The 21,694-nt window shown below is 39.7% G+C and overlaps 1 protein-coding gene across 3 annotated transcripts in view; it reads left to right on the top strand.

The window, feature by feature from the left end:
- The first annotated feature begins 10,688 nt into the window (after positions 1-10,688).
- The window catches only part of MARK1 (microtubule affinity regulating kinase 1), a 117,771-nt gene continuing 106,765 nt past the window's right edge, over positions 10,689-21,694 (top strand). For all 3 annotated transcript variants that reach the window (XM_044762754.2, XM_044762753.2, XM_070501419.1), the window contains exon 1: positions 10,689-10,822. In XM_044762754.2, the coding sequence (XP_044618689.1) occupies positions 10,772-10,822 (51 nt within the window). In that variant the 5' untranslated portion in view covers positions 10,689-10,771. The remainder of the gene's footprint in view (positions 10,823-21,694) is intronic.

Raw genomic sequence — 21,694 nt, 5'->3', positions numbered from 1 at the left:
TGCACTTAACCCTCAGAACAACTTTGCAAGAAGCGCTCGCTACATAAATTGTGGGCCTAGGGCAGGACCCCTGTTTAAAAATTATTCATTATTTCAAGACGGCAAAACCGGAGCATTAAACCAAGCACGGGGCCCCAGTGAGTGTAGGGCACTGTATGATTGCATAGGTTGCCTGCCTATAAAGTCAGCCTCACCTACAGGAAAGGTACAAGTTTTCTCATTTTTGGCAGTTTATTTCTTTTTGTCCAATTGACAAAGAGGACTGGATGGTTCCTAAATCTTCTGAGGGTCCGCCCACCCTGCCACCATTTCCTCAGTGCACCAACTCAAGCATTTCCAGACTTTCACACACTTCAACTGCTAAGCAGATTCAGGTGGGATTTCATATCCGATTCCTTTGCTGCTTGGTGGCCTGTCTATTCTTAAGTGTGCACTGATGAATATATGAGTCATTTCTGGTGTGATACTTGCTTAAGCGATTTGACCTCCTCCCACTAAAAGAAAAGACCTAATATCTTTAACAATAGAATTAGCCCACAAGACCTCGCCCAACCATCATCCAGGTGCAGTTTCTCTCTATTTCTGCATATACACGTCTTTCCCCTTCTCCTGCCGCCTCACACACAAACACATACCCTCCAGGCTGAAAGTGACATCTTTTCATGATTTCTTTCCTATTTCTAGTTTGCCTTTGGTTTTAATTCTTATCTGATTTCATCCATATAAAAACATCTAACAAACTCCATAATGCAGTTTGGCCTGGATCCCACCTCTAGAGCCAGACCTGGTTTTTTTCACATTTATAGCAGATAAGCTCACAACAGTTATTCACACATTCTTCTGTCCTTAACACCTACTTTCATGTCTCAATTACACTTTTGTTCTCATATTCAGAAGGCTGACATCAGTTTTTAGGACGAATGAAATAGAAGAGAGATGAGAGCTACGGATGTGAGAGTCAGCGGTCCTTATGTAGATGCCCAGATGTAGATGTGAGAGCCTCAGAAATGAACGAAAAGAGGCCTGGGTTCCGGGCTGGAGGACCCAGGTTTCCGGATCAGGTTGTCATGAAATGTATGCTAGTAGGAAATCATTTCACCTTTTGAGGTTCGGTTTCTTCTTTGAGGAATGAACTAAGAATATGAGTCTATTTACCAGATTTAGTGTGGATTACAGGAGATAATGTAAACAAAAGGCTTTAGAAAATACGCATAAACATTGGCTCTTTATTTTGTTTTGGTTGAGGTATAATTGACATGTAATGTTATATTAGTTTCAGGTATACGACATGTTGATTCCGTATTTGTATATATTGGGAAATGATCATCACAATAAGTGTAGTTAACATCCATCACCACACATAGTGACAAAATTTTTTTTCTTATAATGAGAGCTCTTAAGATCTACTCACTTAGCAACTTTCAAATACGCAATATAATATTATTAACTATGGTCACCATGCTGTATATTACAACCCTATGACATTTATTTTATAACTGGAAATTTGTACCTTTCGACCTCCTTCACCCACTTCACCCACCCCTGACTACTTTCTGCTGGCAACCACTAATCTGTTCTCAGTATACTTGTGCTTGTTTTTTTTTTTTTAAGATTCCACATACAAATGGGATCATATAGTATTGTCTTTCTCTGTCTAATTTATTACATTTAGCCTAATGACCTCAAGGTCCATCTATGTTCTTGAAAAATGATGAGATTTCCTTCTTTTTTTATGGCTGAATAATCCCATTATACATACATACATACATACACACACACATATATATATATATATATATATATACACTACATTATCTATTAATCCATCAATGGACGCTTAAGTTGTTTCCATGCCTTGGCTATTGTAAATAATGCTGCAGTGAATGTGAGAGTTCACATAGCTTTTCAAATTAGTGTTTTCGTTTTCTTCAGATATATATCCAGAAGTGGTATTGCTGGATTATATGGTAGTTCTATTTTGGATTTTTTGAGGAACCGCCATACTGTTTTCCATAGTGGTTGCACCAATTTACATTCCCACCAACAGTGCACAAGAGCTCCCTTTTCTCCACATGTTCACCAACACTTGTTATTTCTTGTCTTTTTGATAACAGCCATTCTACAGATGTAAGGTGATAGCTCATTGTGGTTTCAATTTGCATTTCCCTGATGATTAGAGATGTTGAGCATCTTTTCATGTACCTGTTGGCCATTGGTAAACATTGGCTGTTAAGGGAGATGATAATGATGTATACTGATGCTCCTTTATGAAACCTCTTCTTCACCTTTGTTTGCCTCTAGAATCTTTTGGACACAACAATTAACACTGTATTTTATTATTTAAATTCTCACATCATTCTATCAAGATCGCATGTTCCTTAACTGCATGAGCCATGTGACCACACGTAGAAGTGATTCTAAAACAATGAGAACATCTCTTAAAATAGTTACTTCTCAAGGTTTTATGCTTATTCCAAAGATATCATCTTTCAGTGTTTTAAATGCTTCCTTCAAGCATGATCCAGCTTGATGAATACAAGAAAATATTGTTGCAACCATTGCCTTTCTAATGTTTAACCAAACATGAGATTATCCAATTTAATCATCCATACTATGCATCAAAAGTGATTCTGAATGACTCTTGGTTAAAAATAAGTACTCAGAAAATAAAGACCTACCACCATTGGGAATACACAAAAGCTTGTTCCATAGGCTTTAGAGGGAATTAAAGAAGAGGAGTTTCTAAGGTGTAACATCACATCAGTATATAGCTTCTCAGAGTGAGCACTCCAAAGGGTCAACTTTTGCTATATAAGTCTTGCTATATTTATGTAAAAATTGCAATGTGCTAGCATCAGCCCTTGTGCACGGTTCCTCTTTGAATAGTACTGAGCACATAGTAAGCCCTCAATAGTATGCAATTGATTTGTAGCTTAGTGTTAAGGTGGAATTAAGATTTGATATGAGACAAATAGATAGTAAAAGAATGGTTAAAAATATTGCAAAGGAAATACATTTTTTCACATATATGTAAACCTAGATTCTAGCCATGGTAATCTTCTGAGATGCGTATTCCATAATTTTAATGCTTTCACAAAGAGGCATTTATAACTTTAAGAATTTGGATGCTTGTTTGAGAACTGGAAAAAGAAGATATTGGCAAATAGTGGAAAAAGTCAAACCAGGAGATTGTCAATTGAGCTTTTAAGCAATGGATGGCAAGTGCCCAAGGAGTGACTACGGAAAGTTAGTTTGGAAAAGTTGAAGGACACTTAAACTGGGTCCTTCACTTATGAGTGGCAATATGCTAAGGCTGTCTGGAAGAAATCTGGGATCTGAAAACGTATGTTCAAACTCAGAGAACTTATTAAATTTATGATTCATTCCTCCAGTCAACATTAACTGAATAACTCGCATACTCTAGGCACCGTACTAGGCACTGGAGACACAGTCCTGGAAGCAACACTCACAGGGCCTCCCTGTTAGTCGTTATTATAAGAGCTATGAAGGAAAAGTGGAATAAACCACCTAAGTGAGTAATAGGGGGCTTCATTTTTATAGAGTGCTGGGAAGAACTTTCCAAAACTTTCTTTATCTGAAAAAAAAGTACTGCTAAAATGGTTATAAACATAGATTCCTATTTATTATATGATTCTTGCTGCTTATTAAAATATTGACAGTTTATCTAGGCTAATGGAAATAGGAAGAAAACTACCAGTGATTGAAGAAAAAGCAACTCATAGTGATGAAATGTAGTAAGTATACTGGTGTCAATATAATAAAGCTCGGAAAATATTACAGAATGTAGCTCAAATACAAGTCACCTGGTCAGCAAGCTATCTTTATTATGGTTTTAAAGTACCAAGCTACTGGTGGAACCAGTTGAAGCTGTTTATACAAAAGCTCATTGGAGAAAGGCCAAAATATTAAGAGAGCAAGCAACTACCTTTGGATTCGAGAAAAGATCTAGCCACTGCAATTCATTATTTAAAAAAAATTAAACCTGGGTTCTTATGTTTGTTAAAAGAGAAAAATACCCATGCATAACATAAAGTGTTATTTCGTTTATGGGAGCCTCTGGTTTTGAACTGTCTAGACACTGAAAGTGCCCATCAAAATGTAAACTTCATGTGGGCGTGGATTTTTGTATTTTGTCTACTGATCTTTCTGAAGAGCTTAGAATAGTGCCTGGCATTAGCAGGGCTCAATATTTTGAATGAATGAATGAGTGAAAATCAATGTAACAAATGAGGTCAATATTTATGTAGGAAAGAAAGAAAATCATCAAAATGTAGGTAATGTAACATTTAACATACAAAAAACAATTTGAAGGGATTGAATAAATGAAGTTGAGTTTATGTAAAGAAACTTACAAAGCTGATATTTTTATACCAACAAAGTAAGTATAAAAATATAAAGGAAGAGTTCATCCAGTATGTTGTCCATGAAATCAGATATTCAAATCACAAGGTTGTTTAAGAGGGTGTGAATTACATGATGTTCAATCTGTATTTGCAAGTGGCAAGTGGAAGATAACCAAACTCTTCCTTTGGGGTGGCTCTCATAAGACTTTCAAAGAATTGTTTTGCTTCCTATGTGACATTACAAAGCTACAGTTTGGAAGGTACGACAATGTGGGTGTATCCACACCTCTATGAGTCTATTCGTAACCAATGTCCCTTTATTTGAAGATTATACTATTAATGCTGAATTTCATCTGCATTTTTTTCAATGTTGCTCAAGACCAGTCATCACCAATAGTCACTTCTGTGTCTCCTGTCTTTTGTTTTGCTGTCCCAATTTGCAATGCCAAATGATGCGTGACACTCAGTCTGCAGAAAACCTTTTGCTTATGAAGAGTCACTCAGTTTCTGATGACTCTTCCCTGGTGTTGGTCTGCTAGCTCTGTTACTTTCAGCACTCTGTCATCATGTTGTTCCATTTTTGATTTTTCAACGTACCTTTGAGGTGCTTCCCCTTGACCAAGTACTTGCTGTCAGTACTGGTTTATGCAGATACTTGTTTAAAAGACTGTTTTATTGAAATATCAGGGATCAGCAGCCTCTATGTATGGATAAAAATGAATGATTACAGTAAAACCGCAGAGTGGTGAAATTAGCAGCACCATATTAAGGTACTACTCTGTAGGGAACAGAGCAGTCACTTTGCTACCTAGTCAATAATATTTATTGGGAAGATATTTTGTATACCGTGTGAACTCCTATTTACTCCGATGGTCCTTAGTTGTAAACTTTGATGATTCTCCTATAATATATTTTTCAATTCCTATATGAGGCTTCTTAGAAATTGAAAAGAATGTGGAAGTGCAGGAAATTTTACAAGATGGGACAAGTCAATAAAAGTCAGTTAGGAAATTGGGTGTCTACTAATTGCTAGGCACTGTGCTAGGTCCTGGACAAAAAGAATTAAATAAGACATACTCCCTCCCTTGACCCAGCTTCTAGTCAGGCAGGGGACCAGCCCAGCGCACGGTGCAAGGAGAGCAATAGCAGAAGAATGCCCGGGGTACAGAGGTAGTACAAGAAATCTGTGGGTATGGGAAGGAGTAGGAGTGTCAGAGAAGCCTTCCAAGAGAAGGTTTTAAAGACCAACTCTGAGTTCATCAGGCAGAAAAGAGGGGAGGACGTTCCAAAAACAGAGAGCAGACGACAGAAAGGTGCAGAGGAGTCAAGCAGTGTGGTGAGTTTGGGGAATTCCAAACAATGCAACATTGCTGAACCTTGCGCGCTTGTGGGGAACGGAAGGATATTAAACGTCACTTAGATATAGATTGCGTTTGTGAGGTGTGGAGGGGCCCAACCTAAGCAACTCCATTAGACTTTCTCCTGGGTTGACACTGACAGCTATGAAGACAAGTGTTGTGTGTATAACCACAAGGACTTTTCAGTCTTCTATGACCATATATACAATGTAAAAGGCAGCAGCCTTAGACAGTTTTTAAGACAAAGTATATCTTTTCTCTTGAGGTCCTTTTCCATTTCAGTGATTCTACGTTTTAAGTGGTGACTGTTGACTTGCAATAAAAATGTACCTTGTTGAAGATAGGAGAGCAACGGGACCCAGTTTATTTTGTGTAAAGAACTAATTGTTCTTTTCCTGCTGCACATTAAGCATGTTTCTCTCTGGCTGGGACAACTCTTTGATACCTTACAGAACTGCCCATCCTGTAGTTTTTTTGTGTGGGTTAAATCAAAGATTTTAAATAACTTTGTATCATACTGAAACAAAGTATGGTCAATAAACAGTTATTGGCTGGGCAAGTCTAGCACACATTTGATACATTTAAAGCACGTGATAAAAGAAATGTACAATTGTATGTGTTCATTATGAACTCTGCTGAATGTGTCATATTTGATGAATTCTTTGTTTACAAATGACTGCAATCTGTTCACACTCATTTGTATGAATTCATCGTGTTTTTCATTTAGCTCTCTAAAAAGAATATTATAATGCTAATTGCTGATAACTATTAGGTGAAGAATATTCCCTTTGAGCAATGCTTGGCATGTGGTAGAGTGGTACTTAATAAATGTTTGTTGAATCAAAGAACGAATTATTAATAGATTCTAATCAAGGCCTTTGATTCATCAGCAACTAAACTTCTTTAGTCTTAATTTTTACCTTATAGAGAAGTGCTGTCAATAGAGATATGACTTAAATCATATATGTAATTTTCTTTCAGTATCCACATTTGAAAAAGTAAAAATAAATAGTTGAAATTAATTTTAATAATATATTTTATTTAACCCAATGTCAAAATATTGGGATTTCAATATATAATCAATATATTTTTATTAAAGAGCTATCTTAATACGTTTTAAAGATCTTTAAGGTATCTTAAACTCTTTTTTTCCCTACTAAGTTGTTAAAAATCTGGTGTGCATTTTATACTTACAGTATATCTCAATTCAGCTGATAAATTTTCATCAGAAATACTCGATTTGTATTTAGATTCAGAATATTTATAGTTAAAAAGGTAGATTCATGTACTCATTTTTTCCAACATAATTAAAATTTTTCCAATATCTGAATCAATATCAGTTTTTAAATTTAAATTGTTTAAAATGAAACTGGGGGCCGGCCCCGGGGCCGAGTGGTTAAGTTTGCGCTCTCTGCTGCCGCGGCCCTGGGTTTCGCTAGTCTGGATCCTGGGCGCAGACATGGCATTGCTCATCAAGCCATGCTGAGGCGGCATCCCACATGCCACAACTAGAAGTACCCACAACTAAAAATATACACAACTATGTACCTGGGGGCTTTGGGGAGAAAAAGGAAAAATAAAATCTTTAAAATGAAATCAAATAAAAAAATTCAGTTCTTCAGCCACACTAGTGACGTGTCAAGTGCTCAACAATTACACGTAGCTAGTATCTGCAATATAGGACAGTGTAGTTCTAGAGAATTCTGCACCATTGGGCTGCTGGTAGGCAATGCTCTTTTAGCACGTGTCAGTGTGGGTTTAGCACCTTGCAGATCTTTATTTTTCTTTTGTTTTCTCAGAACGTCAATTTTTTTCTGAAACCTTTGTTACTCTACCACTTTAGGTAGAAATCTCTAAATTAAACATGCCACATTTGGTTAATAATCCTAAAGAAAATTACTCAAAGCCTTAAAATAGTCCTTTTGTCATTTCTTCATGGTGACAAGCACAAGAAGTTATATATAGTGACACAAGAGAATTTTGCTCAAGAGTATTCTCTTTATTAAAAATGATGGCTAAACAGTTTTGTTTTAATCACAATTCTGCCTCATGCCATTTTAAGAGGAGGAGAGCTCACGTAGGGTACACACTCAACTCCTTTTCAAAAACGCAATGACTTTTTCAAACCTAGGCTAAGTGAATTTTCATTATACATCAAGCCCAAAATTCTGGGTATGAATAAGGATTATTTGAATGCTACTTTTTGGATAGATAGAGTTGTTTCCAGTCTATTTTATCTGCCAGAATTATGGATTTGAGTTACCCACCCAATAACAACTTCCTTTGAATACAGTCCCACTGTTATAAAACTTGCTTTACGGGTTGATTTTAAAAATAAGTATCCTTTACTATTATTATGTAATACTCAGTAAGTTTCAATGTGTGAGCAGAGTGTAGCAAATATAGCTAAGGGATTTGCCCTTGGCTTTTAATGTACATTTTAAAGTCTTAGAAGCCACTACGCTAGGATCCAGGGCTCTCCTTTGAGCTGTCTCTAGCCATTGTAGGTTCTAGGTATAGTGAACCTTACAAGGGTGAGGCTGTGGGTCTTGTGATTGGTGCAAGATTGAACAGTACTGCATATTCCAGTTATCTTTTTCTGTACACTATGAACCTGATGAATCTGTGATCTTGAATAAGTCAATTTAGTAGACTTTTTAAAATGGAAATAAATATGCCTGTCTGGGTCACCACAAGATAAAGACTTAGATACTGTGTGATTGGGCATTGAAAAGCAAAATCCAAGCTACCAGTTGAAGGAATGATTCATATTCTGATGGGGTTGAACACCTTTTCACAGACAGTTGTTAATTCCCATGTTAACACGATTACTATTGTAACACAGGTACTCTTGAGTGGCTGTAGCAGTCAAGGGTGACACTGTGGAAACGCTGACACTCTGTTAGCAGCCCCTATAGGCAGCAGTGGCTCCAGTTGATCAGAAAACTACAAGTTTCTGCCCTGGCAACTTCAATACATCTTGGTGATTCAGGATTTCTGCAGAGGGACTGTAAAAGCTTGGCATTCCCAGTTGCACACCATAATTCAGGAGGCAGCCTTGCAGTTCCAAAGCCTGAATTCTGTTTGAGGAATGGTGATGAACACCAAAGGGATCTTGTGATTTTATTTGCTTTGTGAAATTGAGAAGTGTTTACAAGACGAAATGCTAAAGAAATAAATACGTAGATGCTGTTCTAGAAGTGAATATTTACTGGGTGGGAATTTTTTTCTCAGACAATCTTTGTATTTGCTATTTTTAGGTCTTTTGAAACGTTTTAAGGGTCAAGTGTTAACTTTTCAGAAACAACCTTTAGTGAGTCAGGATAAAAACCATCTGGTGCAAGGATGCTGCCTTCAAATGGATGGGAAGTAGCTCAAAAATCGGATCTATCCTTTTCTATCTATTGCCGCTTTTATCTTTCTGCCCACCATGAAAGGATGTGAAAAAGAAATATTAGAAAGAAGAGGAATAGAGAGAGATGGTAAGGTTTTTGTCCCAGAGGCTGTGTGCAAAACATAAGCTCTCAAATCAGACAGAAAGCAGCAGCATTGCTTTTTAGGGACTAATGGGCCCTGGACGATGCATTATGTAGGGATGTCTGCAGGATGTAAGGAGTGGCAGGCGGGTGGAAGGGTGAGGAAGACACCTGGAGGAGGTAGGACAGGGCCCAAATCAGCCCTCCTCCCTCCCTAAACAAACTCGCCCAAGTGACACTTCCTTGTGTCCCAGGAAGTGACGATCAGCCAGTGTAGACGTTGTGACTCCGGGGTCTCACCCACTCAGGGGGTGCTGCGGTGGGCGCCAGGCAACGTCTTCCGCCGGCCCCATTCCCGGGGCGGCCGCGCGGTCGGGGCCACCTCGCCAGCCGCCTGGCCTGAGCCCCTCGCACGAAGGATTCTCGAGCAGCCCCCGCGAGGCTGCGGACGCTTCTTGGGGCTTTTGTGCGCTTTGCCCAACTCTTAGGTTGACCTGAACCAAAGCTTCCCTGGAGAAGGCGACTGAGAGAGGGCTCGGGGGGAGGACACGAATCGAAAAAGCTTGGAAACGGGGGCGCAGGAGAAGACGACTCTAAGAATGGGAAAAGTCCCGAGGTGGGAGACAGGCGGTGTAGGCTCCCGGGTAGGATCGTGCCCAGATCTTCCCAGGGAAACAGACAAAAAGGGCCCCCGCACTGCATCAGCGCCCTCTCACCTCCGCCCGGCAAAACCCAAACACGAATAAAAATAAAAACCACCAGAGGCTCTCAGACGCCCGTGCTCCGCGGGGGGGCCCAGAATCGAGAATAAACACGGGCCCCGGCGGCCCGGAGCGCGGGAGGAGGCGGAGGAGGCGGCCCCGCATCCCTAATGAGGGAATGAATGGAGAGGCCCCCTCGCCTGGCGCCCGCCCACCCGGCGGCGGCCGCCAAGTGCCTCTGGGCGCTGCGTGCCGCGCCCGCCGCTCCGCGCGCAGCCGGCTCGGCCGCTCCTCCCGGCTGCGGCGGCGGGGACCGCGCGGAGCGAGGCGGGCTGGCGCGCCGGGGGCGCCGGGAGCGCCGGGAGCGCCGGGAGCGGGGGCGCCGCGGCCGCTGGGCCCCGCGCGCGTGGCTGCGGCTCGGCCGGGCGGCGCCGCACACCTGAGGCGGGGCGCGGGCGCGCTGTCAGGGCCGCGGCCGCCGGCCCCGCGCCGCGCTCGCCGGCCGCTGATTGGAGGCGCGAGTTCACCTTCAGCCATGGCCCGGGCTGCCTAGCGGGGCCCGGCCGCCGCCCCCGGCTCCCTGCCCACCGCATCCCGGCCGGCCCGAGCCCGCAACCGCCGTCGCCCCGAGCCCTCCCTCGCGCCGCCCGCGGCCCCCGGCGGCGCCGCCGCGGGCAGCGGCTCCCCCTCCTCTTCCTCCGCGTCCTCTGCCCCGTCTCCGCGCCCGGCGCCCCGCCCGCGGCCTGCGGGAGCCGCTCGCCCCGGCCCGGGCCCGGCCTCGCGCCCGCCTCGGCGCCCGCTGCCCCTCGGCCCGGCGCCCGCAGCCCCGCGCGGCCAGCGAGCCCCCGGCCCGACCCCGGCGCCCGCACAAAATGTCGGCCCGGACGCCATTGCCGACGGTGAACGAGCGGGACACGGAGAATGTGAGTAGCCGGAGCCTCCTGGGCAGCGGCGGGGCGAGACCCTCCTCCGAGCCCCGCTGCCCCTCCGCGTGGGCCGCCCCCTGGCCCCAGGGCGGTCCCCGCGCGGCAGGGCGTCCCCCTGGAGCCCGGGTGCCCCTGGCCCCCCTCTCAGCCCCCAGGCTTCTTTGCAAGCTCATTTCGCTGCTTGCCCCTCAAGGGTAAAGGTGGGGCATGTCACTGGCGCCCTGTCCTCCTCGGAGGTGGTCCTCCAGGAGAGGCTGGGGTGATGGAGGGCAGAGAGCTAGGAGGTGGCAGAGTGGGCATCCCGGATTGCTTTCTTTCTACCTCGGCATTCCCTTTCCCCACCCGACTGTTTGCTTTCCGATAACAGACAAGCCAGCTGACGACCTCGGCCACCCCTGCTTTTCTGGTTCTTTCACCCCTTTGCACCCCCGTCTCCCCCGCATTGCCCCATGACTTTGCTTTTTGTAGCATCGTGTCCACGTTTGGGGTCATGAGCACCCAAGGGGGAAGGTCGGGAGTGGAAGGGACGAGAACGGTAGTAGAGATGGATGTGTGTGTCTGTGTATGTGAGTTTGCATCGCTGTGATACTCTTCCTCAGAGATGAGTAGAAGAATTTCACCAACAGCTTCCGTGGCCCTGGGGTTACAGCAAAATGTTTCAAAGCCCAGTGAAGCCCAGGGCTTTTTATTCTTTTCCTGAAGCCAGTGGCAAGAATTCAGGGCAGGTTTTACTTTAAATCTCTCTCCTCCTTCTTGGAGTGTCACAAGGTGCGTTTCTTTGAAGGAAGGATTTTCTGTGTCTTTTGATCAAATTGCCCTCAGGAGTTTTTATCTAGATGCAGATGTCCCTAGTGTTTAAACTCTTGAAAAAGAACAAGATTAGCTGTATTTCCACCATCTGAAAAGTACAATTGTGTGTGTATGTGAGTTCCTTGGTGGGAAAGGTTTTTTTTGTTTTGTTTTGTATTGTATTCCAAACCCTCCTGACCTGTAAATAGGGCCTTGGCTGATTTTTCTGACTGGTTTTAAGGAGCTAGACGGGTACCAAGTTTTGGTCGGCTGTCCAGATCTCTCTGGTTGCCTAGTTAGTTCATCACCTCTCCAGCTCTTGGTGTACCACTGTCTTCATAGGGCTGGTAAGATGAAATAATGAAGTGCTTTGCTGTTCTGAGACAAAAGGCATGAGAGAGAAGAGATACAAGCTCCTCTCTGAAGTGTTGGAGGGAGGGATAAACAGATTATTTCATCTTGGAGAGTAGGGGGGCACAGAAACTTAATATAATTATATGAAGGGAGAAGAAGTTCTAGTAAGAGACTATTGTTAAAGGCTAGGAAGGTGTTTCAAAGTATGCTTTTGTCCTCCCTAGTGTGGTGCCTTTAAAATGGTAAAGATAGTGTAAGGCTGCTGATATCGTAAATTGTAACTTAATTTGCATCATAACTGTTTCAAAAAATATAATTGTATGTAATTTTGATTGAGAGATTGAAGAAGATGAGAAAGAGATGAAACATTTGATTAAAGTTGATTTTAAAGCCAAGTTGGTACAGAATTTTTCCAATAGGAACTCTAAAAAAATTCCTGTCATTCAGTGTGTCATTTCAGTGTGAATGAAAAGTAAGACAGATGATGACCTTTGTTTTTATTTGCAAAACACGGTGTGTTTTAACCCAGCAAGGGTAGAAAAACACATTGCTTTTATATTCCTTTGGATTTTGAATAGTATAGCTCATTCCATACTTGTGTGAGTAAGGTACTGTATACAGACATGAGATAGCATTATAGAAATGTGCAGCAAGGAATAGTAGAAAATGCAGCATCGCATGGAAGACCAAGAAAAAGGATTTTTAAGCTAAGTAATAATAGTGTGTTAAATTTTATTGTACCTTGTGAAAATGATTATGCTGTGTAAATGCATTTGCTCTCTTTCTGACCGTGTTATTTCAAAGTCACTTTTATGATCTTGTCCCAATGTTGTCATTGTGTTGTACATAACTTATACCTCCATTTACGTTACTTTACCCACATCCTGATTTTCTCCTGATTGCTGTGGAAAATATCTATAGTACTGTGCTCTTAATTTATCAGTAAGTATGCGCTGAGCTCTGTGTTTGAGCTGGAAGGGATATGGAAGTAGTATTTAAGATAAGACTCTCCCCTCAAGGAGTTTATAGGAAAGGTAGGTGTAATCCCAAAGAGTGTACAGTAGAAAATGCTGTGTAAGTAGGGCTAAATTGGTTTAGAAGTGCTGTAGGTGTTTATCAAAGGGACCACCAGTGATGCCTATAAAACCACCGTTGGTGTCTCTCTTTATTCCCTGGTTGGTAGTAAATGTCATTATCCATTCTTACTTACCTCTCAGCAATGAAATAAAGTCACACACCTGCTTGTTAGCTAATTTATTAATGCCAGTATGGCAATCAAAACGTACATTTGTTTGTAGTCGTTTTCAGTTACGGTGACATGTTTAAAAAAATGGTTGTGAAAATTTAGATTCATATGACTTTTAAAGGCTTCTAAGTCTTTTGGAATATTGAGGACATAACTAAAAACATTTTACTACTGCTAGAAATGTTTTAATTTAAACAAATATGGAATTTAAAAAGCCGTCTTTGTATTTTATTGTCATTTGCAGTTCATATAAAAATTTGTTTAGTCATACATGAACATATTTGGATTTTGTATCCTTGGGAATATTCATTATGTACCCTTGCCCACGTCGCTAATGTATATTCAAGCTAAATTTAAAAATTCCAGAGAGGAATGTTATAGCACGGATCTGTTTACTAATACTGGATATAGTAGAGTAAGGAAGAATTGCTTTTCTTTGAGAAGCTTCTGTGTGTTCTTTTTCAGGAGTATTTTCTTAAATGAAGGATTTGTGTGTGCATTGGTAATAGGCCTCGAGTGGCTAAATACAACAGAACAACCAATGATTAAGTTGAAAAGCAGTAATGCTTCCTAGCGCAGTAGAAAAGACATGTTGCAGAGAATAGAATTCATTTATGCAAAGTGTGTTTGATTTTGTAGAGTGTAAGTCCAGAAAAAGAATGAGCCTTTGAAATATTTTTTTTTCTTCTGTTAGATTATATTTGGATAATTCCAGCATGCATATAGATAATATATTACCATTACTGTTACGTGCTTTGAAATGAAGCAAAAAAGAATTTTTTTTCATGTTTTGGAAAAACTCTGATTATGCTAATTTTTATGGATCCAAAATGTCTAGACTAGCTTTCTGTGGTGAAATTTTGATCAGCATGAAGAAAATTGATTTGCCTCCTTCTTGGGATGTTTTAAAATGGGCTTTTGTTAAATTTATTTTGAAATTTTTAATAACGAAATTCTTGGCGGTGATTCTTTTCATAGATCTGAAACTCACTGGGATGACAAGTACTTAGTGTAACTAAAGTGGCCATCAGTAGTTTGCCTAATGGGAGCCATTGTTAACAGTGGGAACAAGCAAGAGGGAAGCATGCATGGCTTTGCCACCATCCTTGGGTTTGCTCAAGTAGCATGTGCATCCCTCACGTGTCACAGGACCTGTCACACTGCATTGTAATTGCTGATTTGCTTTGTTTCTTTTATTCCGTATTGCCAGTACCCAGCACAGTAACTAGTAATAAGACGAAAGAGATCAGTGCTATGGCCTTCCCCTTTTGAATTTTTTCACTTGTCATCAATATATACTAGTGACACTGGGAAGGGTAGATGTTACATGTTACACACTGAGAGACAGAAGCCTTCAGAAAGTTAAGTGAGCTGCCCAAGGTCATAATGAATCTCTGACATCTTCCACTGTTGTTCTGCTCATGCGGTTCCTCCTTGGAGGTAGTTTTTTGGTTTGTTTTGTTTTTGTCTTAGAGATTTTCAAAGAACATGTGAAATGATATGATACTTTATTAGAGGAAGAACAGCTATGCCATGCTCATCTCTACTTCTGAACCTTTGCTATTTTTCCCGTTTGGCGTACCCTGCTCCTTTCCCCTTATTGCAAACTTACAAATTCTTTATGGCATGGCTCATGTCTTTAAGATTTCTGAAATGATAGCAGCCGGCATTTCTGTCTGCTCTAGCTAAATATCTATCTATCTATAGTCTACACCGTTAGTCTCCAAAGTGGGTGTGCGGTACAATCTGTTGTGAGAAAAAACGTCTTTACCTTCGTCTACTTCCCTTCTGACCTACATGCCGCCATTAACTCTTCTTTTTTATTTTATAAACCTCAGGTTGTTTAGAATCAGCCACATCATTTTTAAGTTATTATATTTTTTACCATTCCTTCTTCCATCTCAGACTTTCCTTCGGGGGTCATTTTCCCTTTTCCTCATGAACATCTTTGAAGTTCTTTTGGTGAAGGATTGTCAGTCATAAACTTTCTTTTTTAAACCTGAAAATAATTTTGCTCTTATTCTTTTTTTTCCCCCTGAGGAAGATTAGCCCCGAGCTAACATCTACCAATCCTCCTCTTTTTTCTGAGGAAGACTGGTCCTGAGCTAACATCGGTGCCCATCTTCCTGTACTTTATATGTGGGACACCTACCACAGCATGGCTTGCCACCCGGTGCCATGTCTGCACCCAGGATCTGAACTGGTGAACCCCGGGCCGCCGAAGCAGAACATGCGCACTTAACTGCTGTGCCACTGGGCTTGCCCCCTGCTCTTATTCTTGAAAGATAGCTTTGCTCAGTCTCCATTTCTTAGTTGATGGTTATTTTCTTTCACTCCTCAGAAGGTAATATTCCATTGTCTACTGATTTCCATTGTTTTGGTTCGGAAGTCATCTGCCTGTAGGTAGGCAATCTTTTCTGTCTCTTTTTAAGATTCTCTCTTTTTCTTAGGTGTTGTATTTTCACTACAGTTGTGTTTAGGTATGGATTACTTTTTTTTTTTTTCTGCTTGCTTTCTATGTCTGTGCATTCATGTTTTTCATTAGTTCTGGACTTTTATCAACTATTCTCTTTTTGGATGTTGCTTTGCTTCTGGTCTCTTTAGAGTTTTGTTGTGGGACTCTGAGTAGATTGTTAGACCTTGACTCTCCCATATGCATTAACTTGTCATTAATTTTTCCCGTAAGTTCATTGCCTCTCTGTGTTATGAACTGTTTAATTTGCTTAGATCTAAACTCTGTGGATTTATATCTTTCATCAGTATTGGAAATGTGCCAACCATTATCTTTTTGAATAGTGCCTTTCCTCTGTTCTCTCTAGTGTTTCTATTGCTCTCATTAGATATGCTTAAATATCTCATTCTAGCCTACGTATGTTTAAACTCTCATTCCTTTCCCTATTTCACTGTTTCTCTGTACTGTAATCTGTAGTACAATTTACAGTACAGTTACTGTATGTAATATGGTTAGATGTATCTTTTAGTTAGCTAAATCTCTTTATCTGTATTTAAATCACTAACTCCTCTGTTGAATTTGTCTTTATTGTGATAAAAAAACATAACATGAGGTCTACCCTCTTAACAAAATTTTAAGTGTGCAGTACAGTATTGTTAACTGTAGCACAATGTTGTACAGCAGATATCTAGAACTTTTTCATCTTGAGTGACTGAAATTGAAATTTTATACCATTGAATAGCAACTCCCATTTTCCTCTCTCCCCATTGCCTGGAAACCACAATTCTACTTTCCGCTTCTATAAGTTTGACTACTTTAGATACCACATTAAGTGGAATCATGCAGTATTAATTATTCTGTGACTGGCTAATTTCACTTAACATAATGTCCTCAAGCTTCATCCATGTTGTAGCATATGATAGAATTTCTTTCCTTTTTATGATGGAAAAATATTGTATTGAATGTATATAACACATTTTCTTCATTTGTCTATCTGTTGATGGACATTTGGTTTGTTTTCATATCTTGGCTATTGTGAATAATGCAGCACTGAATGTGGGAGTGCAAATATCTCTTTGAGATCCTGATTTCAATTCTTTTGAATAAATACCTAGAAGTGGGATTGCTGAATCATATGGTAGTTCTATTTTTAGTTTTTTGAGGAACCTCTATAGTGTTGTCCGTAGTGGCTGCACTATTTTACATTCCCACTTAGAATGTACAAGGGTTCCAGTTTCTCCACTTCCTTGCCAACATTTGTTATTATCTGTTTTGTTTTGTTTTTTGATAATGGGCGTCTTAACAATTGTGGCGTGATAACTCATTGTGGTTTTGATTTGCATTTCTCTGATAACTGGTGATGTTGAGCATCTTTTCATGTATCTGTTGGCCATTAGTACATCTTCTTTGGAGAAATGTCCAATCAAGTCCTTTGCCCTGTTTTTAATCAGGTTTTTTTTTTGCTAATGAATTGTAGGAGTTCCTTATATACTTTGGATATTAACCTTTTTTCAGATAGATGGTTTGCAAATACTTTATTCCATAGGTTGCCTTTTCACTCCGTTGACTGTTTCCTTTGTCATGCAAAAGCTTTTTAGTTTGATGTAGCCTCACCTGTCTGTTTTTTCCTTGGTTTCCTGTGCTTCTGGTTTTATATCCATGAAATCATTGCCAAGACCACTGTAATGAAGGTTTTCCCTTTGTTTTTCTTCTAGGAGTTTTACAGTTTCTGGTGTTATATTTAAGTCTTTAATCCATTTCGAGTTGGTTTTTGTGTATGGTATAAGATAAAAGTCCAATTTCATTCTTTTGCAAGTGGATGTCCAGTTTTCTCAGCACCATTTGTTGAAGCGACTATCTTTCCCCTCTTGTATATTCTTGGCACTATTGACCATATGTGTCTAGGTGTATTTCTGGGCTCTTGATTCTGTTCCATTGTTCTATATGTCTGTCTTTTTGCCCCTACCATACTGTTTTGATTATTGTAGCTTTGTAATATGTTTTGAAGTCAGGAAGTGTGAGGCCTCCAGCTTTGTTCTTCTTTCTTAAGATTGTTTTGGCGATTCAGGGTCCTTGTGGTTCCATATGAATTTTAGAATTGTTTTTTCTGTTTCTCTAAAAAATACCATTGGGGTTTTGATAGAGATTATATTGAATCTGTAGATCTTTTTGGGTGGTATGTATTTTATCAATATTAACCAATCCATGAACACAGGATCTCTTTCCATTTATTTGTGTCTTTAATTTCTTCTAGGAACATTTTGTAGTTTTCAGTGTATAAGTCTTTTGCCTCCTTGGTTATGTTTATTCCTTGAGGTATAGAGTTGGGTTATTTGAGATTTTTTTTCCCCAGTGTAGGCATTTATTGCTGTAAACTTCCCTCCTAGTACTGTTTTTGCTGCATCCCATAAGTTTTTGTATATTGTATTTTCATTTGTCTCAAGATATTTTCTAATTTCCCTTTTAATTTCTTCCTTGACCCTGTTGGTTTTGTTAAGGAGTGTGTTGTTTAATTTCCACATATTTGTGAATTTTCCAGTTTTCTTTCTGTTATTGATTTGTAGTTAGATGCCATCAGTTTGGATAAGATATTTGGTATGATTTCAGTATTCTTAATTTGTTAAGACTTGTTTTGTGACCTAACATGTGATCTGTCCTGGAAAAATGTTCCATGTGCGTTTGAGAAGAATGTGTATTCTGCTGCTGTTGAGTGAAATATTCTGTTTATGTCTGTTAAGTCCATTAAATTTATAGTGTTGTTCAAGTCCTCTCTTTCCTTCTTGATCTTCTGGCTGGATATTCTATCCATTATTGAAGGTGGGGTGATGCAATCTTGTACTGTTATTGTGTTGCTGTCTGTTTCTCCCTGCAGTCCTGTCAGTGTTCATCTATTTAAGTGCTCTGATGTTGGGTCTATAAATATTTATAATTGTTATATCTTCAAGGTGAATTGATCCTTTTATCATTATATAACGTCTTTCTTTGCTCTTTTGACGGTTTTTGACTTAAAGTCTATTTTGCCTGATATGAGTATGGCCACCCTCTCTCTTTTGATTATCATTTGTGTGGAATATCTTTTTCCATCCTTTCGCTTTCAGACTGTGTGTTCTTAAACATAAGTGAGTCACTTGTAGACAGCATAGAGTTGGAATTTTCTTTAAAATCCATTTAGCCACTCTATGTCTTTTGATTGGAAAGAGTAATCCATTTATATTTAGAGTAGCTATTGGTGGGGAAGGTCTTACTATTCCCATTTCATTGCTTTCTGTTTTCTAGTTCTTTTGTCCAGCCTAACATCTTTTGCTGTCTTTGTATGTGTTTTGGTGATTTTTTTGTAGTGACATACTTTGATTCCTTTCTCGTTTTCTTTTGTGTATCATCTATATGTATTTTCTTTGTGGTTACCATGGGGTTTACATAAAACAGCTTATAGTTATAACAATCTATTTTAAACTGATAACCACTTAACTTTAATCTCATGAAAAAATTCTGCACTTTGACTTCTCCCTCTCCCACACTTTATATTATTGGTGCCACAAATTGTATCTTTTATACTGTGTACCCATTAACCTTTTTATAGTTTTTTTAAACACTTTTGTCTTTTAACTTGTATACCAGAATTAAAATTACTTATGCACCATCATTACAGTATTATGGTACTCTGTATTTGTCTGTATATTTCCCTTTACCAGTGCACTTTATACTTCCATATGCTTTCCTGTTGCTGTTTAGCACTTTTTTGTTTCAGCTTTAATGCTCCCTTTAGCATTTCTTGTAAGGCAGAGCTGGTGGTGATGAACTCTCTCGGCTTTTGTTTATCTGTGAAAGTTTTTATCTCTCCTTCATTTTGAAGGACAGTTTTGCTGAACTGAGCATTCTTGGTTGGCAGGTTTCTTTTTTTTCTTTCGGCAGTTTGAATATATTAGCACATTCTCTCCTGGTCTGCAAGTTTTCTACTGAGAAATCTGCTGATAGGCTTATAGGGGTTCCTTTGCAGGTGACAAGTTGTGTTTCTCTTGTTGCTTTCAAAATTCTCTGTCTTTGACTTTTGACAATTTGATTATAATGTGTCTCAGTGTGGACATCTTTGGATTCACCCTGTTTTGAGTTCTAATCCTATTTAACTTTAATCCCCTTTCTTGGGTTTCTTGAATCTGGATGTCCATTTCCTTCCTTATATTTGGGGACTTTGCAGCCATTTTTTCTTTAAATAAGCTTTTTATCCCTTTGTCTGTCTCTTTTGGGACTCCCATAACACGTACATTGATCCGTTTGATGGTATCCTCTAAGTCCCTTAATTTACTCTTTTTCATTATTTTTTCTTTTTGCTCCTCTGGATAATTTCAAATGACCTATCTTCAGGTTCACTGATTCTTTCTTCTGATTAATCAAATCTGTGGTTGAACTCCTCTAATGAATTTTTCGGTTTAGTTATTGCATTCTTCAGCTCGAGAATTTGTTGGTTCTTTTTTATATTTCTTATCTCTTTGTTGAAATTTTCATTTTGTTCACGCATCATTTTCATGAGCTCATTGAACATCTTTATGTCAGTTATTTTGAGTTCTTTGTCAGGTAATGCATATACCTCTGTTTCTTTAGAGTTGGTTTCTGGAGATTTATTTTCTTCCTTGATTAGGCCATTTTGCCCTGTGTCTTTTGTAACTCTGTGTTGGTATCCACACATTTAACAAAATAGCCACCTCTCCCAGTCTTTCTGGCCTGGCTTCATACATGAAAAGATTTTCACCATTCAGTCCAACTGGTGATTCTCAAGGCTTCCTAACGTTTTCTGTAAATGTGTCTTCTCTGGACTTATGCATGTAGCTTCCTTATTAGAGTATTTGCTGGTTTCTTATTTTTAAGAGCTTGTAATCTCTTGCTCCTTCTGGTGTCTGTCTACTGTACCGTGGTTCCCCTGAAGCAGTGGCACACTGAACAGTTCTTTTTGTTCTCAGCAGCCCCCAGGTGTCTAGCATATGCCGATTCCATCAGCACTCTGAGTTGAGCTGGACAGAAACCAGTCCCTTGGGCAGTTCCCTGCAAAGTCAGAGTGTTAGATGCACACTGCTCTCGTTTCTTTCTCCATCTGTTGCATTTTTAATTTCATTAATTCTGTTTTTCATTTCTAAAAGTTCGAAGGTTTTCTCTCAAACCAGTCTGGCTTTTTTAGTAGTCTCTTGGTCTTTGTTTATTTTTGTGATTTCTTCTTCTTTTTCTTAAACATTTAATATATGGTTATTTACATTCTGAATCGGGAAATTTCATTATCTGAAGTCTTGGAGATATAGCTTTATTGTTTGTGTCTCCTGATTCTCATCCACTGTGGCTTGTTTCTTTTTGCACTTGCTAGTCTTTGCTGATGAACTCATATTTGCCTGATTTTTATCTGTGCGAAATGGTGTGTCTGAATTGAGGATGACTTCCTCTAGAGAGAATTTGTGTTTGCCCCTCATGGGAGCCTCTACTGACCTGAGACACTTTAGTGTCCTATAGGGATCCTGACTCAAATGAGGGAGTTTGTAGGTTCAGCTTTCCCACCTTGTAGGGGTCCAGTGCTAAGTATTCGACCCCAGGGAAATGCTGGCTTTTGTGGTAGCTTTCAGATTTAAAAAATTTTTTTAATTTATTTTTCTTTTGAATGTTTCCCTTACTTTCTTCAAGCTGAGCAATACATTAAAAAAAGTGTTTTGTCTTGGAGGATCCTTCACAATATCTTGCCTATTATACTGCAGAAAGATTGGAATTAGCTTTTTGAAAGTAAGTGTTTAAAATTACCCTACTCATGTGATTATCCTGAATTATGTGTGATTTCTGAAATTCTCGCATCTAACCTGTTTTTAAATCTTCTAGATCAAAAATCTTAGTAGATTTTGCAAATCATTTGTTACAATTATTAAAATAATAGTTTTCAAGAACAGCTAATTGTCAAAAGGGAAGGTATCTACTAACATGACTTTTATTAAAAATTTCCACGTAATTGGTGATTGGATTGAAATGTGAGAATCACAATTAAAGAAATGCAGCCAAT

Source organism: Equus asinus, chromosome 30, assembly GCF_041296235.1.
Source record: "Equus asinus isolate D_3611 breed Donkey chromosome 30, EquAss-T2T_v2, whole genome shotgun sequence".
Classification (NCBI taxonomy): Eukaryota; Metazoa; Chordata; class Mammalia; order Perissodactyla; family Equidae; genus Equus; species Equus asinus.
This window is presented reverse-complemented; position numbering and strand designations above follow the sequence as displayed.